Below are 21395 nucleotides of genomic sequence, written 5' to 3'. Positions count from 1 at the left end.
GACATTGCGGACCGTGGGGGCGATTACATCATCTTTTTTCCACAGATGATCATCTTTGCCTTTCACATCCCGGGGTGTTGAACAGCATGAGCCGGGGTTTTATAATTTCCCCACTCTGAGACCCATGTAAAAAAAAAAAAAACAGTTTTCACGCTTCTAAAACACCACCTCATGTGGGTGACAGGACAAAAACAGCTTGTTTATACACATATACAATAACACACACACACACATATATATATATATATATGTTAGTGTAATATACTTATTGATTATCCACAGTGATTCCGGTAACGTGTTAATTAGCAACGTGCTACTCTCATATCACCACTTTTTTCAGTAACGACTAATCTAATGCATTACTATTTCCAAACCAGTAATAAGATTAAAGTTACTTCTCCAAGTTGCTGTGCGTTACTATTACTAGGACATGTTTCTGTCTGAGTGAAAATATGTGGAAGCCAGTGAGAAAAGCAGTATTTATGGCTGGTAAATAAACTGATGCGTCTCATCGAATCTACGGTGTGTTTGTGTTGGTCTTTGAGATGGGACGAGTTTTGTGTGGAGTGACAAACGGTCACTAGGGTTCAATTCTGTGCTAGAAACTTTAGTTTATTTTAGTCTGGTATCAATCGTCCAATAAAAAGCTTCCAGATATCTCACACTATATTTAGAAAATAAATACTTTTTCGCCTAAACAATAATAAATGTTGAATATATGACACCAAAACATAACTTTAAGTCTGAAACAGTTTAAAACAATAAAGATCATGCATATGCACGCGCGCGCACACACACACACACACACACACACACACACACACACACACACACACACACACACACACAATTTGTGTAGGAAGACGCACAAGATGTAGGAACGCAAGCCACTAGAAACAGTGCACACACTGAAATTGAGCAATTTCAATATACAGGGCATTCTGTGGAACATATTCTTCAATGAAAATGACAAAGATGCAACCCAATTGATTTTTCAGAGTGTTGAAACAGAAGCCACGTTTATACGTACCTATTTTTTATATATTTTTTTAAAGATGGATATATCCCTCTCTATATTAAAAAAAAAAAAATCATCATTTGCACTGATACAGCTAGTTCAGATCTGCTCTGAGCAGCCAAACCTGTAGGGAGCAGGGCAAGCAAGAAGCATGCAGCCATGATAGCCAATCAGAATCCTGGAAAAAAAACAGGATGTCACGAATTGTGACAGAAATATCCGCCTACCCGCCCTTAGATGTAAACAGAGACATGGATTTTATCCAGATCTCTGAGTTTTCAGGAATCATAATTTATGGTGAGTCATAGCAGCGTTTGTGTGTAAATGCGCAGCCCAAACACAGAGAAATATCAGTTTTTTCAGATACTCACCTGGCCTCACTACGGCTGAAAGAAAAGTCAAGTCTCTGTCTGCCCCTGTGTGTCTCACCTCATGTTTCCAATCAACCAATGATCTTCTCCCTCTGTCTGCTCCCGTCATTGAGTTCCACCTGTGTCCACCCCTTCCTAGTGTATTTAAGCCTCCGGTTGTCATTTCATCAATCTGTCTCGTCCACAGGGCCGCCCCTGGCCAAGTGGGGGCCCTAAGCAGGATTTTATTTTGGGGGCCCCCTTCCAATAACAAAATAATAATAATAATTATTATTATTATTGTATTGACGCTTGGAAGCCATCTCTCTCTCTCTCTCTACTCTCTACCTGTAAACAACTGCCTGCCGGCCCATCTGACCGCTGATTGGTCAGATGGTGATGCTTCGCGCTTTCGTCTCTTTTTTCTCTCTCTCTCTCTCTCTCTCTCTCTCTCTCTCTCTCTCTCTCTCCTGCCTCGGGCTGACTTGGTGGCGGTGCTCTACGCACGCCTCTCGGCAAAATGCACGCGCATCCTTTGCGCATTTGCAGAGAATGATGATACTTTATTGATCCCGAGGGAAATTAAATTCACTTGCGCAAAATGGGGCCCCCCATGGATCGCGGGGCCCTACGCACAGCGCGTGTTCTGCGTGTAGGGAGGGGCGGGCCTGCTCGTCCACGTCCCGGTTCCAGCTCCCCAGTGTAAAAAAAATGGGTACAATTACGCCACTAATACATAACGTTTCAAGTGAAGTTTGCGTCTTCGTTTCAATAAAGGGAAATATGGACTTAACCCTAACCCTTTGGTTTTTGGATTTTCTGGTTTTGGGATTTTGATTTCCCTGGACTTTAATTTCTTAAATAAATTATATTTCTGTATCAGCTGGGGAGTCTGTGTTTGGGTCCACCTGGAATCCCTGACAGGTGGTACATTGGTGGTACTTGTGGCTGAACAAATCTGTGGTTTGTGTCCAGTTGCAGTTAAAAACATGTGCTCAGGATTAATTGGTTGGCGATTGTCAAGTTTAAATCTGGTGAAGTCAAGCGTCCCAAATAAAGTCCTGTGTGAAGTCACTGTGTACGACATCATAAAATTATGTGATTGTATCTCAATTGGTTCCTAATCAGGCTCCTAATGTGTGTATTTATATTGCCAATGCTGTGGAACTTTTCTTTAATGTTTGATCAGATTTGCAGCTGAAGTGGCAAGAATTGTCTTTCACATTATAAAAATCCTATTTCAGCATGACAGATCGTCTTGTCAGGGTTTTGTCGGAGTTTTGTCGGAGTTTTGTTTACTTTAAGGTGATGCAAAACTTTTGTTGCATTTTTGGCTTGGAGCCATTTAAAAAGTGGATCCCAAGGTGGAACTTTTGGAAAATGTCCGGAGTCTGTCTCCATGAAAATGGGGGAAGCTCCAACTTTCCTGAAGAGCTGTTATTCAGCATGAAATCAAAATCAAAACAATTTTAACACTGTCCAGCTTCGACGCCCGTCTCGCCCTGGTGGAGGTGCTCCACCGTGAATTCCAAGCTCTTCGTGAGTCGCTGGAATTCAGCCAACAGCAGGTAGCGGATCTCACAGCAGAGAACATCGGGCTAAGAAGTGAGATGGACCTGCTGAACCAGGGACTGAGCGGTTTGACTCGGGAGAATAAGGTCATGAACCTCGTCTTCGCGGGACTTCCAGAACGCAAGGAGGAAAACGCGGAAACATCGCTGCGAGGATTCATCCAGGAGCACCTGAAGCTTCCCGAGGACACCGTGAACAAGATCACCTTCGCCCGAGTCCACCGCCTGGGAGGGAGACGACAGGACAACCAGCGCCCGCGGCCTATCGTCGCCAAGTTTGAACATTTCAAACAGAAAGAACTGGTGAAGAGCCGCGGCAGGGAACTACGAGGGACGCACTTCAGCGTTAACGACCAGTTCCCGAAGGAGATCTTAGACCGTCGCCGCTTGTTGTTTCCTGTGAGGAAGAAGCTCATCGCCGAAGGATCCCGAGCCGTCATCACAGTGGACAGGCTCTACGTCAACGGCCGGCTGTACCGGGACCCCGCTGTCACCCCCTGGCTCTACTGATGGTCCTCATAAATGAGTAACATCCCCTCTAACACACACACACACACAGCCGCACACATCACAGGTTTACTGAGGTCCAATGTTATAGGATTAATCATCTTGAACTCGCACTATAAAAGCTGGGATATTTGTATGTGTATATATGTGGGTATATGTATGTATATATATTGGAATATATATTTACATGACTTTCAAAAAAAAAGCAGGCACTCCTCACATCACCACGAACGTCACCTATGAGTTTGGGATTGTCTTTCTTTGGGTTTTGGTTTCCTACTTTCTATTTCTACACCCCCTCCCTTGTCTTAATAGTAACACTTTTCCACTGTTTTAGCCACACTAAGACCACGACACCACAATCCAACTGTCATGAGGTCACACACTCCTATGTCGACAAATAACCAGTCAGAATTAGGCACCTTAAAAACATGCGCATGCACGTACACACAGACACACAGGCACACACAGATGCTCACACACACGCACGTACACACAGGCACACGCACACACACAGCTACACACACGCACGCACACAAATACGCACGCACACACACACACACACACACACACACACACACACACACACACACACACCTAGAAGATGAGTGTAGCTAGGAACATGTTCAGATTTGTCACCTGGAATGTACGTGGAATGGGCACACAAACAAAAAAGACAAAAGGTGTTTGAACACCTGGATAAACTACAGGCAGACATTGTCTTATTGCAAGAGACACACACACCTTCCACAGGACATCACAAATTGATCTCACCACAATTCCCTCACACATACTCAGCTGGTTATAACTCCAAGCAGAGAGGCGTAGCTATATTAATCAGCAATAAAAAGCAATTCTCTCATAAAGATACAACCATAGACCCAGAGAGAAGATTTATAATTATTCATATCTCTCTTCAGAACATAGAGATGTGTATCGCAAACCTCTATGTCCCAAATGTTGACGACCCCTCCTTCTATCACAACTTCTTCACCAGCCTCTCAACACACTCTGACAAAACACTTATAGTTGGAGGAGACCTCAACATAGCCCTCAATCCACAAATGGACAGTTAGTAAAGCAGCAAACACCAGACACTGGGAATCACCAGATATAATACAGCAGTACATGAGTGTGTAACCCCTGACTCACGTTATGTAGGTACGGAATAATCTAAAGTATAGACCAGTTGCTAGGCTCGAAAGGATTACAATAGGAACTAAGTGAATGTGATGAAATGGCTGGGGGCAACAAGTGAGTGTGACAAAGAAATCTTATTTAAAACACAACAATAAACATTTTAAATGTACAACAGTAGGCATAGCCGGCATATGCAACAAAAAGGAACATAAACCCCCAAGTCTTACTGAGCTCAGTGTATTTCAGTTTAGTCTTCTTTAGTCGTTTCGTCAAGTCAATTGTCTTTAGTGTTCGATTTCCTGTCCTTTAAGTGGCAGCTTAGGGTGTTACCACTCTGCAATGCATGAAGGAAGGTTGCTCTTCAAAGTTCACTTCTGGGCACAGGCTCGCCATCTCCGTCCGGAGAACATCCAAGGTGGTTCCATCCAGGGTTTTCTTAATCATGAAAAACTAGCCAAGATGAGGTATCAGAGGAACAAGCAAGGAACGCCACGGCAGCTTCTCCAGCTTGTGCTCCTTCCACAGACGACCCAAAATGTTTTGCTCGGACCGTCTACAGCTTGTCTCTCTCATTCCGAGAGTGCAAAAAAACCGATAAACCAGTGCGTGATTTAGTCCGCAGCTCGGGAGGCGGGTCTAATATTATTTCTAACAAATCAAAAGGTCACGATCACCCAATGTGACCGTCAAAACAGGAAAATAAAGTGTGAGCGAGGGGATCACACTTCCTCTTTTCAAAATAAATCATTTTCAAAATAGAAGTACACAAATGTAAAAATACAACAAAAAGAAGAGAAAACGACCCATTTTCTCTACTGGGTTACACCCTCCCCTGCTAAATATCATGCACGTCTCGTTGCATGTGCATCCAGTGTTGTCTCTGTACTATTAGGAGACTCTGTAAAGGCTGTACTCAACCCCTGGAACAGTGACTTCACAACAGTCACAAGAGGGTTTCCTAAATTAGGATACTCAAGTCTTCTCGGAGGTTGTCTGATTCTTTCTGATCGTCTTGTTGGTTGAGTTGTAATGGGTTCATTATTGTCCATTTCATCAGTTGAGTCGCTTGATTTGTTTCCTGATTCCTCAACTGAATTTTCAGGAAGTTCATCCGGCATTGTCATGTTTTCATGTTCCATAAAGTTCATTTCGGTATCATCTCCCTCCTAAATAGTATCCACAGGTAAGGGCTTGGTAAATTCATCCTCATTTGCATTTGTCTCCATGATGGGTTCTGCATCAGCAGTGGGTTCAGGTAAGTCACATTCAGGTGGTTTTGTCAATTCAGGTTCTACATCAGCAGTGGACTTTGGTAAGTCACATTCAGGTGGGTTTGTCATGTCCGGTGTCTTCAAAGGTTTCGAATACTCATTTACAGTAGTACATTTCGTTACCTCTTCAGATGGGGAATCAACAACCCATTGAATCAGTTCGTACTGTTCATTGTCAAGTTCGTTAAACTCTTCATCACTGCATTCCATGGCAGCGGTTTGACGTGTCTTAGGACGGCGAATAGGCTCTGGCTCAGGCGTATCTGCTGTGGCAACAGGGAGGAAACTGCAGGGAAGCAAAAGGTCTCTGTGTAAAGTTCGTGAGGGACCTTGTTTTGACTCGGGTTTAACAGTATAAACGGGTAAGTTACCTGCACGTTTGATTACTACATGAATGTCTTTCTCCCATTTATCAGCAAGCTTATTCTTACCACGCAGCCGCACATTCCTTACTAAAACCCTATCCCCAGGTTGAAGTTCAGAAACGGTGATTTTGCGGTCAAACCTGGCCTTGTTCTTGTCTGCCACTTTTTGTGCATTTTGTGAAGCTAATTTATAGCTTTCCTCAAGCCGTTTCTTGAGACTTTCTACATATTGTAGGTGGGTCACTTTTTGGTCTTTGTTGAGAGGAAGTCCAAACGCGAGATCAACTGCTAATCGGGGTTTTCTGCCAAACATTAACTCGTAGGGAGTAAACCCTGTTACGTCACTACGTGTGCAGTTATATGCATGTACAAACGGCATGACATAGTCTTTCCAATGGGACTTTTGTTTGGACTCAAGCGTTCCTAACATACTAAGTAAAGTCCTGTTGAATCTTTCAGTAGGGTTACCCCTAGGGTGGTAAGGGGTGGTTCTTATTTTTTTTATGCCAGATATCTCACAAAGTTCTTTTATTAGTTTTGCCTCAAAATCAGGACCCTGATCGCTGTGTAGGCGCTCAGGTATGCCATAGTGGACGATGAACTGATCCCACAGGCACCTGGCAACCGTTTTGGACTTTTGATTAGGGGTAGGCAATGCAAAAGCAAATTTAGTATAATGGTCGGTCATTACGAGGATGTTACTAGTATTGCTACTGTCAGGTTCTAAACTGAGAAAGTCCATGCAAACTAGCTCTAAAGGTCGAGTAGTTGTTATGTTGACCAGGCTAGCTGCTTTTTCAGGAGGAGTCTTTCTTCGTATGCAGCGTTCACATTTTTTTACTTTTTGTTCGACATCTGTTGCCATGCGTGGCCAATAGAATCTTGTTCTGGTCAGATCAAGGGTTCTGTCAATTCCTAAGTGGCCCATATCATCGTGCAAACTTTGGAGCACAGGAGCTCTAAGCTCCTCAGGAAGAACGAGCTGGTGCGTCACTTTGTCTCCTTCTTGTCTCTTTCTGTACAACACCTCATCATGAATTTCCAATCGATTGAGTTCCCTGAGCAAGAGAGGAAGGTCAGGGAGTTCTTTTCTTGCAGTTGGTGGAGGTGTTTGACCATGTTCGATTTGTTCAAGAACTTGTCTGATTGTCGAGTCTGCTCTTTGTTTGTTTCTCAGTTCCACTTGGGACAAAGCAGGAATGGTAGGTATGCCATGTTCTTCGGAAAGATAGAGGTCTGGTATTGCGTCAGCTGAGATGGTAAGTGATTCTACAAGCGTAACGCCACTATCCTGACTGTCATCTCAGATTTTAACAAGATGGTTTTGACAGATTGCTTGGACAACATCACTATCTACAAGCTCTGTGTTGTCAGTGTTAAATAGGTGACGCTCTACAAACTGGCTTACACGCTCCTGCTCTTTCCTAGACTGGACATCATTTACAAGTTCACCATGTGGACGTCTAGATCAGTGATTCCCAACCGGGGGTACACGGACCCCTAGGGGTACGCGAGGGTATTGCAGGGGGTACGCAGAAAGATTATAAATTAGCCTACAGTATCCACACAAAAAAAAAAAAAAATTATACTATATTATATTGTATTATATCATGAATTTTAGTAAGGCCATACGTTTATTTTCCATGAGTAGCAGTTCGTCCACAGTGATTGTAACACTACAATGCACATAATATGAAAAGACTATAAAGTGGCGCGCTTTAAAAAAAAAAAAAAAAGGTTCACGTTCTTGCTGCGGGCGCGCACGATTCGCGAAGCTAGCTAACTCTAGCTGCATACCGACTGTAAACATGGATGCATGGCTAGGCAGGAGTAAACGTCCAGCTACCGCTACTGCTACCGTCGCCTCGGACGCAGGCACAGGGGAGCCCAGTGAAAAAAGGAATTATGAAAGACTTATGAAAGACAAGCAAGCGCAAGTGTCTCATTAAAAGGTATGTTTTTACACTCACAATAATTGTTTTATTTAAATGAGCAGTTGGATAGATAGAAAGACAAAGGGTTAAATATAAGTACACATTAAGGCGAATAATCACACACGAGAGAGGGGGTACTTTTCACATGGAAACCAGCTCAAGGTGTACACTGGTCAAAAAAGGTTGGGAACCACTGGTCTAGATAAACCGTCTGCATCTAGGTTTTGCTTGCCTGCTCTATACTGCAACTTAAAATTATAGTTGGACAAAGCTGCAAGCCACCTGTAACTTGTGGCATCTAATTTATGGGGGGGGGGGTCTACGCTCCCTAGCCGCTGGCCTCCAGCCGGGCTCGTGCTGGGCCATGCGGGTCTTAGACTCTGCTCTTCGGCCGTTGGGTGGGGTGGGGGGGGGGGGGGGGGGGGGCTTCCTGTCCGGGTCCTCCTGTGGTGCCTTGTCGGAGTGGATGTTGGTCACCGTGTTCAAAGCCGGCCACTTCGGGGTGGGGTGGGGCGGGGGGTCCAGCTGGGCCAAGTCCTAGCGACAGGGGGACCTTCTCCCTCTCAGCCCCTCCTACCTTACCTCACCTTACCTCATTCAACAATAGGGGCCAGTGGACGGGGCCTAGGGTGGGGGGTCCAGGCCACTTAACTGTGGTCTGCCCCTCCTCCGACTTTGCGCCACCCACAATTTTAACTACACTTAGTCACGCAGGGTCTTGAGGGGATCAGCTGGCTTTCGGGGTTCTGCCGCTGGGCAGCGGTAGAACACCCGGGCCCCCGCTACCCCTCAATTTTCAACCGCACACGAGACACACACATTGCACCACCTCTTCAAAACACAAATACACACATCCACATGCACCCAACACCCCACAGGGTGGAGGGGGGGGTGGGGGCTCCCCCCAGCACCTCCCGCTGTGGTCCCACCGTGTTCCGGGGTGAGTAGTGGTAGTGGTTCTCCCTCCCTATTCACAGTTGGATTGGTGGAGGACGAGATCCCGTAGTGGCCTGGTGGGGCCTGGCTGGGGCCTGGGGAGTGGGGGGCAAGAACAAAAAAATGTACGTAGCACTAACAAGGGTAATGTATGTATCTCCCCACTAAGTCTGTCTCTGTCTTTCCTCTCCTCTCCTCTATCATTTCACCCCAACCGGTCCGCAGAATGCCGTCACCTCTGAGTCTGGTTTCTGCAAAGGTTTCTCCTTGTTGAGGGAGTTTTTCCTTTCCACAGTCGCAAACACACCTGCTTGCTCATGTGGATATGTTGGGCTTTTCTATTTTCTCTATAAAAGTAAATTCGAATGACTGTAATGTATTTAAAAATGCCTTTCTTTTAATAAAAAAAAATAAAAAATAAAAAATGAGGGGAAAAAAATAAATAAAGTGTGAATCATTGTGAGTATTCACTTGGAATCCAAGACTTCCTATACAAATATCCCAACAAGTTACAGCACTTTAATTTGAATTATTAACAAATTCACATTGGTCTAATGTAAATCCAAGACCAAAACTGCAAAAAGCTCATGCTGGAAGAGAGAAATCCCTTCTTCAGTGGGTTTGTAGATAAACTCCCCGCACTGAAAAGAAATAAAGAAATCAGAATATCAGAAAGTCATGAGTTGATTTTGGAGCGAAGCCTTGACATTTGAATCAAGCTGTTGAGTGAGTTACAAAGAAGTGCCAACACATGGATGAAGACGTAAGTGCTTGTTGGTCGCGAGTCAGCAATTTATAACATGAAGTGTGTTGTCTTTTATTATATTCATTCGCCTGTTTGACTCAGTGAGAAAGTTGGGGGAAAGATGCCTTTATTTAAGTTTATTGCATTTCAGAGTTCAAATCTGATCATGATGTGATATTTCAAAGTATGCTCTGCTGTTTGTGGTTGATCATCAGTGTGAAGGTATTAGTTATGTCACTGGAACATTTCATACAACATTCATGGTTGATTAAATACTTTCCGATTGTGTTTTTTATTATTGTTGTAATATTTTTCTAATCAGTCATTCATTTTTTAACTTCAACAAATAAAAACATGTGCTAGTGTGTTATTGCTGTCCAAATAATCCTCAGTCATAGTCATTTCTGGTTGTCCTACATATGTGAAGTATTGTGACATAAAGGCCCCTGTAGCAAGACATCCTTGCCCTCTGGGTTTCTCCACTGCAGGTGTGTATAGAGGCACAGACGTGGCTTCGAGTTTCACAATTTCATTGAATACAAACACCATTACACACCACACATTAGCATCAGTTTCTGCAAGTTTGAGGCAGAACCCTGCTCTGTCCGAGACAAATGTTGTCCTGCTGCTCCCAAGGCCATGCCATCCTCTGGAGCATGCTCTCTGGCTCTCTGGGATTCTCTCCTGGTTCCCGTCCCTTCTGGGTTCAGGTTGGGATGGGATTCTAGAGTCCTCTGACAGAACATATAGGCCTCACTTATCACATGGTCCCTAAACCTGATGGAGGCCCTGTGGGAATTCTTATGGGCGGCATGGCTTGGTTGGTAGGAATCTTGCAGGTTTGATTCTCATCTCCACCTGACCACCGTCGCAGCCTGTGGATGGGTAAACGTTATGGGACTCCTAGATAGTATTATATAGGTGAAGTACCATTTACCATCTCTGTCCACCTGGTGGAGAAACTACATCAGCTCTTTGAGACTTAATGATCAGCCCATGCTCATTGTGAATCTGGCTAAATGTCTGTCATAAGTTGAGTTTCACGGCCACTATGTCTCCTCATGTGGAGTGGTACCCATACCGGTTAAGGTGGAAGCGATCGCCACTTTTCTGTCTCTCAAACCATCAAGCCTCTGCAGGAAGTACTCGACATAGTACATTTTTAGAACCATTTCATTGCGCCTCCGATGTGCCCCCCTGTACGAGGCTCTGATGCTGGTATTTGAGAAGACCAAGGTTGCACCTTATGTTCACGCATCTTTCCTCAGCGGTGTCGGTGGTGCTCATCACCAATTACTGGGATTACACAGTGACAGCGGTATGTGAACTGTGGGTGGCGGGAGCCTGGCAGCCTCTCTCATTCTTCACCAAACAGCTGTTTACGTTGGACATTTGGCATGTGGTTGGAAAAAAAACAATGCAGTGGCTGAGGGCACAAGTAAACTCTGTGCAGCTGGTTGTGGACTACGCTGCTATGACTAATGACCAGCAAGCTGATTCAGAAATCCAGACTACAAGTTTACAGTTGGAGGACGCTCCTCTGTGATGTCTCTACCGGATAGCCCTGCCCCATGGTACCTGCAGGATCATGACATCAGATCTTCATTTCCATTCACACTCTATATTGCATCAAGGGGTGAGAGCATCAGAGAAACGTGTGTGTGTGTGTGTGTGTGTGCGTGTGTGTGTGTGTGTGTGTGTGTGTGTGTGTGTGTGTGTGTGTGTGTGTGTGCGTGCGTGTGTGCGTGCGTGCGTGCGTGCGTGCGTGCGTGTGTGTGTGTGTGGAGTACCAAGCTGCCATGTTTGATGCCTTAGAGAAGGTTGGACTATGTTCATCTGGACTTGGTGTGTCTGCTTCCCCCTTCCCAAGGCTTTACTCACCTCCTCACTATGGTGGACAGGACCACGAGATGGCTAGCGATCATTCCTCTCTCATCAACAACACCAGCTGAGGTGGCACGTGCCTTCATATCCACATGGGTGGCCCATTACAGCAGCAAAAGTCCACTTCTGAGCTGTGGACAGGGCTGACTTTGGTCCTGGGAGTTAAACTTCACCAAACCACAGCACGAAACCCACAAGTAAATGGACAGGGTGAGCACTTCCATCACACCATGAAAGCTGCTCCCCGAGCCTCCCTCACGCAGTAACTGGATTGACTGGTCATGCTGGGCCTGCGTTTGGCCCCAAAGAAGGATCTGCAGTCATTTTCTGCTGAGCTTGTGTTTCGTCATGTACTGCAGGTCCCCAAAGAGTTCCTGCCAGAGCCAAATGGCTGGATAGTTGCTGCTGAGCAGCTGCTTTTAAGAAGCAGCCCACATTTTTTCCCCAGTTCTGGCTCATCAATGCCTTCCCTGATCCTATCCGATGGTGGCGAGATAAGTCATCATTTGGCACAATGCCCACCATTAGCCAACTCGGTCTCCATATGATGGCCCATTTTGAGTCCTGGAGGCGAAGATACGGAACTCTGTGGTGGACGTGGGGAATAAACAACCAGGAACCAGTGGAGGTGGTGCAGTCCCCCATGTGGGTTACGCCAAATGGACAGGTGCCACAATAGCAGTGCCTGCACCTACTCCTCCGGTTGTGTGATGCAGTCATTATGGTTGAATGGTCAGACTTGCTTAGCAGGGCTAATTATTTTTTGTTTATTTTATTTTTTGTGGTTAAATGACGTAGGGAGGAGTAAAGAGGTGTGGTGCACTGAAATGGAGCACACCCCAGGGATTTTTGACATGACAGCTGCCATTCTGTGCGTGGAGAAATAAAGACTCGTCTCGACTCACCCCTCGCAATTTCCACAAAGAATGGACAGGAGGTTGGTGTATAGAAGCTGTGATGTGATGGTGTCTGTTAAAGTCTGGCTGCTGATGGAGTTAAAAAAAAGAGGTGAGAAGAAATAAATAAGCTCTGCAGGAAGTCTCAATGTATAACAGTCCAGCCAAGAACATGATTCTCTCAAATCCGAGCCAATTGAAAGAAAAGGCTTGGAAGCTTAACCTAAAACTTAAAATCTTTAACTCTACCTTTCTTCAAACCCCACTTGCTGAAGCCAAGGTCAAACTTTTATAGATTTTTAACAGAAATATCAGTTGAAAAAATAGTCTTGTCATTTATTAAAAAAAGCCAACATCTACATTTTCTTCAAAATGCACATACCTAAAATTAAAAAAAGATTCAAACACAGATCAGTCCTCAAAACACAACATTATTTTTAATTGGGCTACAACAATACAGGAGGAAAGAAACTTACTGCCGACTTTAAATTGTTTTCTTTTTATTCTTGAGCCTTAATAATGACATTTACTGCTCAAAAAATCCCATTTCCAGTGAGATCATGAATTTTCTTCTTTTAGGTAGTATGTACAAACTTGACAGGTTCAAGATTGTTTTGTTATTCTCTTTGTGTTTCAACTGTAACACTATTGTAAACGTCTAATTTCCCATTTTAAAGACACACTGAATACTGAGAGGCAACCATTATAGTTATATAGAATAGCACTATAGTTTACAGCTACCATAAATCTCAAATATGGAAAATTCAAGTGACCTTTATATTTTTTTGAAAAGTGGAAACAATGATACGTGTACAAAAGTGGGCCGAGGGTGGTACTTTGGGGAACCCATATATCAGAAAGACCACAGCAGATGCGTAATTTAGCTTGATTAGAGAACCATCCTGTTTGCCTACAAGATTTAAACCAATTGAGAATGATAACTCCATATTCGGACTCACTTTTTCAAAGAGACATTGCTTTTTAGCATTCAAATGAGGAACTCATGTTAATGAAAATAAAGACTGAAACATCTGCTGTTATTTTTTTAATCACTTGAGGGTAACAAGAAACTTCACTGAAATGCATTAAAGATAGAAAAGACTTTACATATGAAAATAAGTTAAAGGCTGGTGTTAATCTTGCAAAAAAAATTCAACAATGCCTCATAAAAAAGTGTATGTATAGAGAGAGATTGACGAAAGTGTTGAAAGGTCACAATAGATTGATGACTACTCGGAAGTTTTTTGGAGAGACAGTGGGTAATTAGTGATGAATCTTGAAGGTAGCTTTGTTGTTTTGTCTGAGAAGATTAATGACAGACTGAGTTTTCCAAAGAACTCTGGAATTATGCCAGATTCCCATGGACAGGACATACTTGTATTTCATTTCACTGTCACAATGATTGCTGCATATATGGTTCACAACATTAAAAAAAAGCAAAACAAAAAAAACTATAGATTACCACAAACCCAAGTTTAAGAAAGGTTAGCTCATAAAAACAGAGGGGAGGTGCAACTTTTGGGTCCTATTACCTCTCCTGTGAACAACAGTCAGTGGAAAAACACTTCAGAGGAAGAATGAAACAAAGTAAATATATTTTCATGCTGGTTTACCTCAACTGATTTATCTCAGAGTCGTAACAGTGGACAGATGTGGAAGCTGTTATTGAACACATTTGTCTCCTCATCTCACGGTTCCCCAGCCACTCTATCTGAGTGCTTGAGGGCATCAGGGATATCAGGCTGACGCACACCCTCATTTTATTTAATCCAAGCCAAACCACAATTCTCCCAGACAACGAAGAAGTAATTGATGTCATCTGACCGGTTTACAACCAACAGTTAACTTCTTCTCAGTCTTGATCATTCTTCCCTCAGTCTTTCTTAAACTTTGCCATACGAAAGGTCTTAAGGTTTGGCTGAGGGAAACAATTATTAACAGTCTCAATATGAGACGAGTCAGTTTAAAGCTTTCGGGACTGGACGAGCAAATACCTCAAAAGCTCTAAAATATCTTAATCCAAATCTCTTGATGGGAGCCAATCAGTCTCTCTTGTTTTGTGATTCACATGAGCAGACCCTTCTTGTGAATAACAAAAACAGTCTCAAGTTGAATTATTGCTTAATCTTTATGTGTCTGATCTCCTGACTTCAATTATATCTCTCTGTAGTCATCAACCAAAATGTTCACTTTTTCAGGAGCACAGTTAATCTAAGCTGTGGTTCATAAAGGCATTGAATTTCAGAATTGTTTATTATGTTTGTACAGTGTATACTTATGGCTGAGATGCCATGATCTAGTTTTGCAGAGAAACAAGCGCTCCCTTAATTGCCATCAATTTGTGTTTGCAGATTCCTTATTAGAAAGGTAGTCATTTAAAACACAAACAAACAAAATTTAGTTTTTGAAGTTTTTGAAAATTGAAAATCTGTTTCCATGGAAATGGGCGAAATGCCACTTTTCTGAAGAACTGCTACTATGCACACGCATTACGGTGGTAATAAATAGTAGCTGGACAATAATGATGATGGTCGCCTCCAGAGTGTCATGACTGCCAGTCCATATTCTCCGATAGCAATCCACTGTTAATGTTTATAGTGTAAAGTTCTCGACGTGCATGAGTGTGAGGTTTCGTAACAAAATGAGTAAATGGATTTCGGGTAAATGGACATCGCTTTCAAAATGTTGGCGTGTAAACGCCAAACTTTTCTGAAAGGAAAATAATGCCTTTTCACTTCAATCATCGCGTAAACAGGACCTCGGTTTGTGGATCAGAGTCTTCCTTCTATCCAAGGCTGCTGGTTTGATCAGACACCCAGTGTTGTGCACGAGTTTTAAGTCGAATGTGTGAAGGCATTTTTCATGGCCGACTTGGATTGCTGAGACTATATATGTTAAACACAGCCACCCTTTTCGCTTTGATTGATTAGGTATTGTCACTAAGCCAAAAGCTGAAGAAAGACAGAAAGATGCCAAATGGTCGACGTGCAATAGCTCCTAATTTTATATCAGGGATGAGTCACTCATTGAAGTCACATGGCACCATTTTCCAGGGATTTCTGTGTATATTATGTGTTCCTGCTACAAAGACAACATGCTGTGAACAGGTGTTACGCCATTATCTTGTGAGAGAGATTTAGGTTTTTCACACTTTTTCACCAATGAAATTATTGGTTGGACACATCTGCCAACCAGAAAACAAAACAAACTCGTGACATAAATGTGTCTTATGTGTAAGCTCCCCCTCCTCCATGTTAAGATGAGCATGTTTGTGAGGTTTGAAGGCAATGCTCCAGGGAATCGGAGAGGTATGGGATCACTGACGTCCACCGACTGATGGGAGACGTGAAAACGTAACACCTCTGGCTCATGGCTCTTAGTTGCTGGACACAACAAGATGCAAGAAATTAACATGTTTATTTACCACGGGTCTGCTGTGCCAAACAAGGCCATCCCTGGCTCTTTGGAGGTGATGTGTTTCACAAGATGAAGGCTGGAGACATTTCCATCGCCTTTAAAGAACTTTTCAGGGATTTGAATGCTTACTTTTCCCATCATGACTTGGGTTTGAAAACATGGTGAGAATAAGTAGAACATGCTGATATTTTACAAACATGTATTTGTGTCACTATTCTTTCAGTAATGGGGGCTGATGGATTGCATTACGTAATTAGGATACCCCCCCCCAAAAAAAAAATATGGAATCCATCACAGCAGAGGAAAAAACAAAAGTATAATCCAATTACTTGTGTTTTTCTTTTTTTTTTTTTTTTTTAAACAAGCGTTTCTTAGCAAGAACATATTTTAAAATCTGAAATGATCAACAGCAGAAGCATCACAGTGCACACGCAGTGCAATGTTTGACGGCTCAAAACCAAAACAATGGGACAGCGACAGAAACGCCTCCGGAGCCTCGATCAGTGTTAACAACGTGTTCACCCCCGGATAATTAACCAACATCGCTTTGACTTCACATCTGCGAAAGGTTCAACTTCACAGTTCAAGCCCTCTGCTGCCAACATCCCAGGACTCCACTTCAAGAAACTTCTACAGCTATTACATGCAGAAATACTAAAGCTAGCGTTTGCTAATGGGCATGTCATCAACCCTACTCGTGTTTTTATTTTGGCCTCACTGCTGGAATATCATAGCAATTAATTAATATATTAATTTAAACCATAAACTGACATGTTTACCTGCTGACAAATAAGCAATCTTATTTAACTGTTGTCTTAACACTAGGAACTGTAACGTTTACTCAGTGAACCTTTCAAAGGCGACAAAACAATCACAATCTACACTCATTCATTAGACTTTAGACTTTATGCAGCGCTCTGCTTTATGGGGTTTTCATGCATTTTACATTTTGGGAATCGCAATTTTAGATCTAAATTCACAACATTAGCAAATTAGATTTGTTAGTCATTGGTGTTAAAATTCACCTCAGAAATTCTTGACAGTTTTGACAGATTTTTTCGAGCCAGTTTACATAGATTTTCTGATATAAAGATCATTAATATTGTCACAGTATTTCAATTAAATTCATGAAAACAGCTGAATACTGATTTGCCCAGAGGTCAGGCATCGTCTCATCAAACAGGGAAAACCTAATTGTCCAACAGTGTTGCCAACAGACTGGGATTTGAAGGTTTTATTATTGATGTTCAGTCCTTCTCCTTGGTCGAGCATCCTTCATTCAAAAAGCTCATTGGTTTAATTTTCCATTTTTTTAATTCAACATAGGACCACTCGATTTAGGAATTCTTTGGGTTTTCAGTGTCTCACTTCATGTTAAATGTTTCTCGAAAATAATACACTCAACAAGCAACAAATTGTCTTTATATGATTTGTATTAAAGTAATCCAAAGTAATGAAAACAAATTTGATATTTGAATTGTATTCATTTTGGCGTTCGAAACACATATTTCTAGACTCTTTTTGAAGTGCATTTACATGTCATTAAAAAAGAGACTATACATACTAACTCGATAATTACATTTTATGGTGGTCAACAACAGGCTGATTGTAACAGATTACATTTTCAAACCCATCCAACTTTGCTTGTGCACCCTATAAACACCCGGAGGTTTACACAGCTGAAAAGTGGAACGGTTCTGTCAGTGTTTGATGTAAACTTTGGCTGAAAATTAAGCCATCTTTCACAAGGAATCCTCCTCACTACCGTGCGACATTAAACTGACCTCGGACATCTGTTGACATATGGGAGTTGTAAGTTGGAAAGAAAAAAAACACTCATAAATCTTGTGAGACCTATCAACATCTGTCTTTAATTCAGGGTTTTTTTCGTGTGCCCCCCCCCTTCTTTCAAATCAAAAGCAAGTCCAACCTCCACTGCCACCACCCCCGTCAAGCCTGTCAGCAAACACACATTCCCGCTTTCCCTTGTCAAGATGGTCAAAGCTTTGAGTTGAAGCATTTTAGGAGGAAGGATATTATGCTTGACCTCACGCCTCTGTCAGCCCAAATGACATATTACCTTCATTTTCCAGTATTGTGTCCATAAACACATGAAACTAACATACCACTCATTGCTTTCATTATGAGGCACCACACCATCAGAATTCCATTGGTTGGCTCTATACTTGTGATGTTAAAAAGTAATCTGCACCTAAAAGCCCTCAGGAGATAGTGACATCCTTCCAGTGAGTGAATCAGTGTTACAGAGCATCAGAAATGGTGCTTTCAACAAACGCAAATCCAAAGACTGTCAGTAGTCAACAATAAACATGAAAGCCCCGTTGGTGGCACCAACAAAGCTCCGTGTCAAAGATGAACATCGTGACACAGCAAAGATTTCAAGTGAAAACGTAAACTTTCGTTGTGTTTTGGGTGTTCATTTACACGGCAACGGGACTCATCGCTACTGAAAAAGCGACTTTTTGTAAACAGCTCCCAAGTTGGAACTTTGTGAAAGTGCTTGGGCTCACAAAGTCTCCTTGTTGAAATGCTACTACTGCACATGCACACCATGACGTGGTAAAAGGTTTTCCAGAACATGCACGAGTCGACGCAACAATGTTTGCCTCCAGAGTGTCATGACTCTCAATCCATGTTCTCTATGGACTTGGTAGTTACATAGTTGATAGTTACCCTGAAAAGCAAACGCTTCATCGTCTGTTAATACAATACGCAAGTGTCAAACGTTACTGGACCTGGACTTACAAATGGCCCAATTTCATTTTGGCTGCACTGGACTTTCATTATGAATACATTAAGCCTTTTTTTTTTATTTCTTATTGCGAAAACTTAAAAAAAGTTTCAATGACAAATACAGTTGAATAGAGTGAAATAGAATTTTTTTTTAAAACATCAACAAACAAAAAACAATATTTCCTACATTTACAGCCAGTATTGTCTCCTCATCATCAGTGGTGTATTGGTCGCCGGAGAAGTGGGTATACTCTGGATTTTTTCATACTTTTAAAGCACTCCAGGAATGCCATTTCTTAGAAACAGAAATTTGTAAAACACAAAATTTTATACATCGGTGAGTAATACTCACACCGCCATACTGTGCCACTGATTGACTCGTCAGCCTTCATAAACAGACTGATCGTGGCTTCATCACCCTAGTAAAAAATAAAAAGGAAATCTGGCTCACAGGTATTGCTGAGTAGTGCATTTTGGGGGATTAGTAATTGTGTGTATACATTGCTGACTGAAAAACAAGTGGACATACACTGTTTGCCCACATATATTCTGGACTACACTACTGCCTATTCTATATAGCTTACCATTAAGTTCAACAAATAATTCCACTGTTCAAATTTGCAGAAATGTTGAAAATCCTCTCTAAACTATTGATATTATTAATGTTAATGTTGGCAAAAGCCTGTCGCTTCTCAAAACACATTATTTCTTCAGCTGTCAGTGTGCATGTTGTTACAACCTCACCTCACAGTGTGCTGCAGTGCTACTTCACTCACAATAATATATTCATTACCGGTACTCTTGAAGAAAGAGTGCATACCCTGTGGACAAAGCAGGGGCAGCAGTTTCTCAAAGTCTCCTGAGTAGCATCTGGCCGGATATTGTAACTTGATATAAAAAAAAAAAAATTTTTAAAGTGTGATTTCAACACACTTGAGGAATAAAAAACACACAATGTCAGAAAGTCAAAAACCTCATGTTGAACATGGAAATATATTTAGACTGAGTTTCCAAGTCCAGTAAAGATATAACTACTGAAATAAAGGCACATAAAGGAAACAATCACACACTTCACCAAACCAAATTACACCTGTACTGTAATGTATTACAGCAGGTCTACTGTAAAGCATGGTGCAGGTACCATCATGCTCTGGGAGCTTTGCTGCCTCTGGTAAAGGATATGCTCTATGAATCAAATAAACAATGACATCTGAAAATTACCAACACATTTCACATTTTTAGAAACGTGTCCTGCTCCCCTGCGGCGGAAAACACGGTTTGGAATGAATCTCACATTTCCAATTAGAACATCTGTGCTGATGATTGTGTTGAAGGTCAATTCTATGTTTATCTCTTTTATTTCAGCCACAGAATCCAACTGATCCTCCCAAGGATTTTTTTCCAAAGCCATCAATTAACTCTGATTTCCTTCCTTCGTAAGGCCAGTTCCTTTCCTCCAGTTACAATACCGCAGGGATGTTGACGCGCTTTTTATTTTCTGCAGCATTACATCCTGGCGTTTGGCGGCATCATCGCCGTCCCGCTGATCCTGGCCGAGCCGCTCTGCATCAAGGACAACAACGTCGCCAAAAGCCAACTCATCTCCACCATATTCTTTGTGTCTGGGATGTGCACGCTGCTGCAAACAGCTGTTGGAACACGGTGAGACGGCAATGCATTGATACAACGAGTTAATCGGGCAGTGGTAGTTTTGTTTTAGTTTTGTCTCTAATTTAGTCATCTGAATTGTAATAATTCATGTTTTCAAGACATTTTTGTCAGGAGTCATACACCTCGCTCCAGCACCGGATCCTCTCTGGCACTCCTGCAGGCAATCAGATAATTGATTGTCAAGCAGTCTTAAGCCCTGCAGGGAGGAGGGTCCGGTGCCAGAGGATTGCTAGTCTTCACTCCGTGTGGAGGTGCGTCGGTGTTGTCCTCCCCGGGGGGGTGAGTGTCCTCCCCGGGGTGGTTCCCGTTCCTGTTCCGACACCGGCTCCAAGAAGTTCCCCGTCCGGGTCCCATCCCAGTTCCAAGAAGTTCCCCGTCCGGGTCCCATCCCGGTTCCAAGAAGTTCCCCGTCCGGGTCCCGTCCCGGTTCCAAGAAGTTCCCCGTCCGGGTCCCGTCCCGGTTCCAAGAAGTTCCCCGTCCGGGTCCCGTCCCGGTTCCAAGAAGTTCCCCGTCCGGGTCCCGTCCCGGTTCCAAGAAGTTCCCCGTCCGGGTCCCGTCCCGGTTCTGTTCCAAGAAGTTCCCCGTCCGGGTCCCGTCCCGGTTCTGTTCCAAGAAGTTCCCCGTCCGGGTCCCGTCCCGGTTCTGTTCCAAGAAGTTCCCCGTCCGGGTCCCGTCCCGGTTCCAAGAAGTTCCCCGTCCGGGTCCCGTCCCCAGAAGTTCCCCGTCCCGGTCCCATCCCGGTTCCGTCCCCAGAAGTTCCCCGTCCGGGTCCCGTCCCGGTTCCAAGAGGCCCCCCCTGAGATTCCCCCGGGCCCCGTCCCCGTTTCCAAGAAGCCCGCGAGTTCACCGGGCCCCGTCCCCGTTTCCAAGAAGCCCGCGAGTTCCCCAGGCCCCCAATGCCCGAGATCCCCGAGAGGCCCCCCCCTGAAGATTCT

At 43.3% G+C, this 21395-nt stretch overlaps 1 protein-coding gene across 1 annotated transcript in view; it reads left to right on the top strand.

Moving 5' to 3' along the window:
• LOC308136977 (solute carrier family 23 member 2) overlaps positions 1-21395 on the top strand; it is a gene marked incomplete at both ends in the record, with an annotated part of 85311 nt that overhangs the window by 19758 nt on the left and 44158 nt on the right. Inside the window, one exon of the mRNA XM_080505533.1 lies at positions 20293-20450. Within this exon, the coding sequence (XP_080361659.1) occupies positions 20293-20450 (158 nt within the window). The remainder of the gene's footprint in view (positions 1-20292; positions 20451-21395) is intronic.

This window comes from Blennius ocellaris (genome assembly GCF_963422515.1).
Source record: "Blennius ocellaris genome assembly, chromosome: 11".
Lineage (NCBI taxonomy): Eukaryota > Metazoa > Chordata > Actinopteri > Blenniiformes > Blenniidae > Blennius > Blennius ocellaris.
The sequence above is the reverse complement of the archived record's forward strand: the minus strand, read 5'-3'. Positions and strand labels throughout refer to the sequence as shown.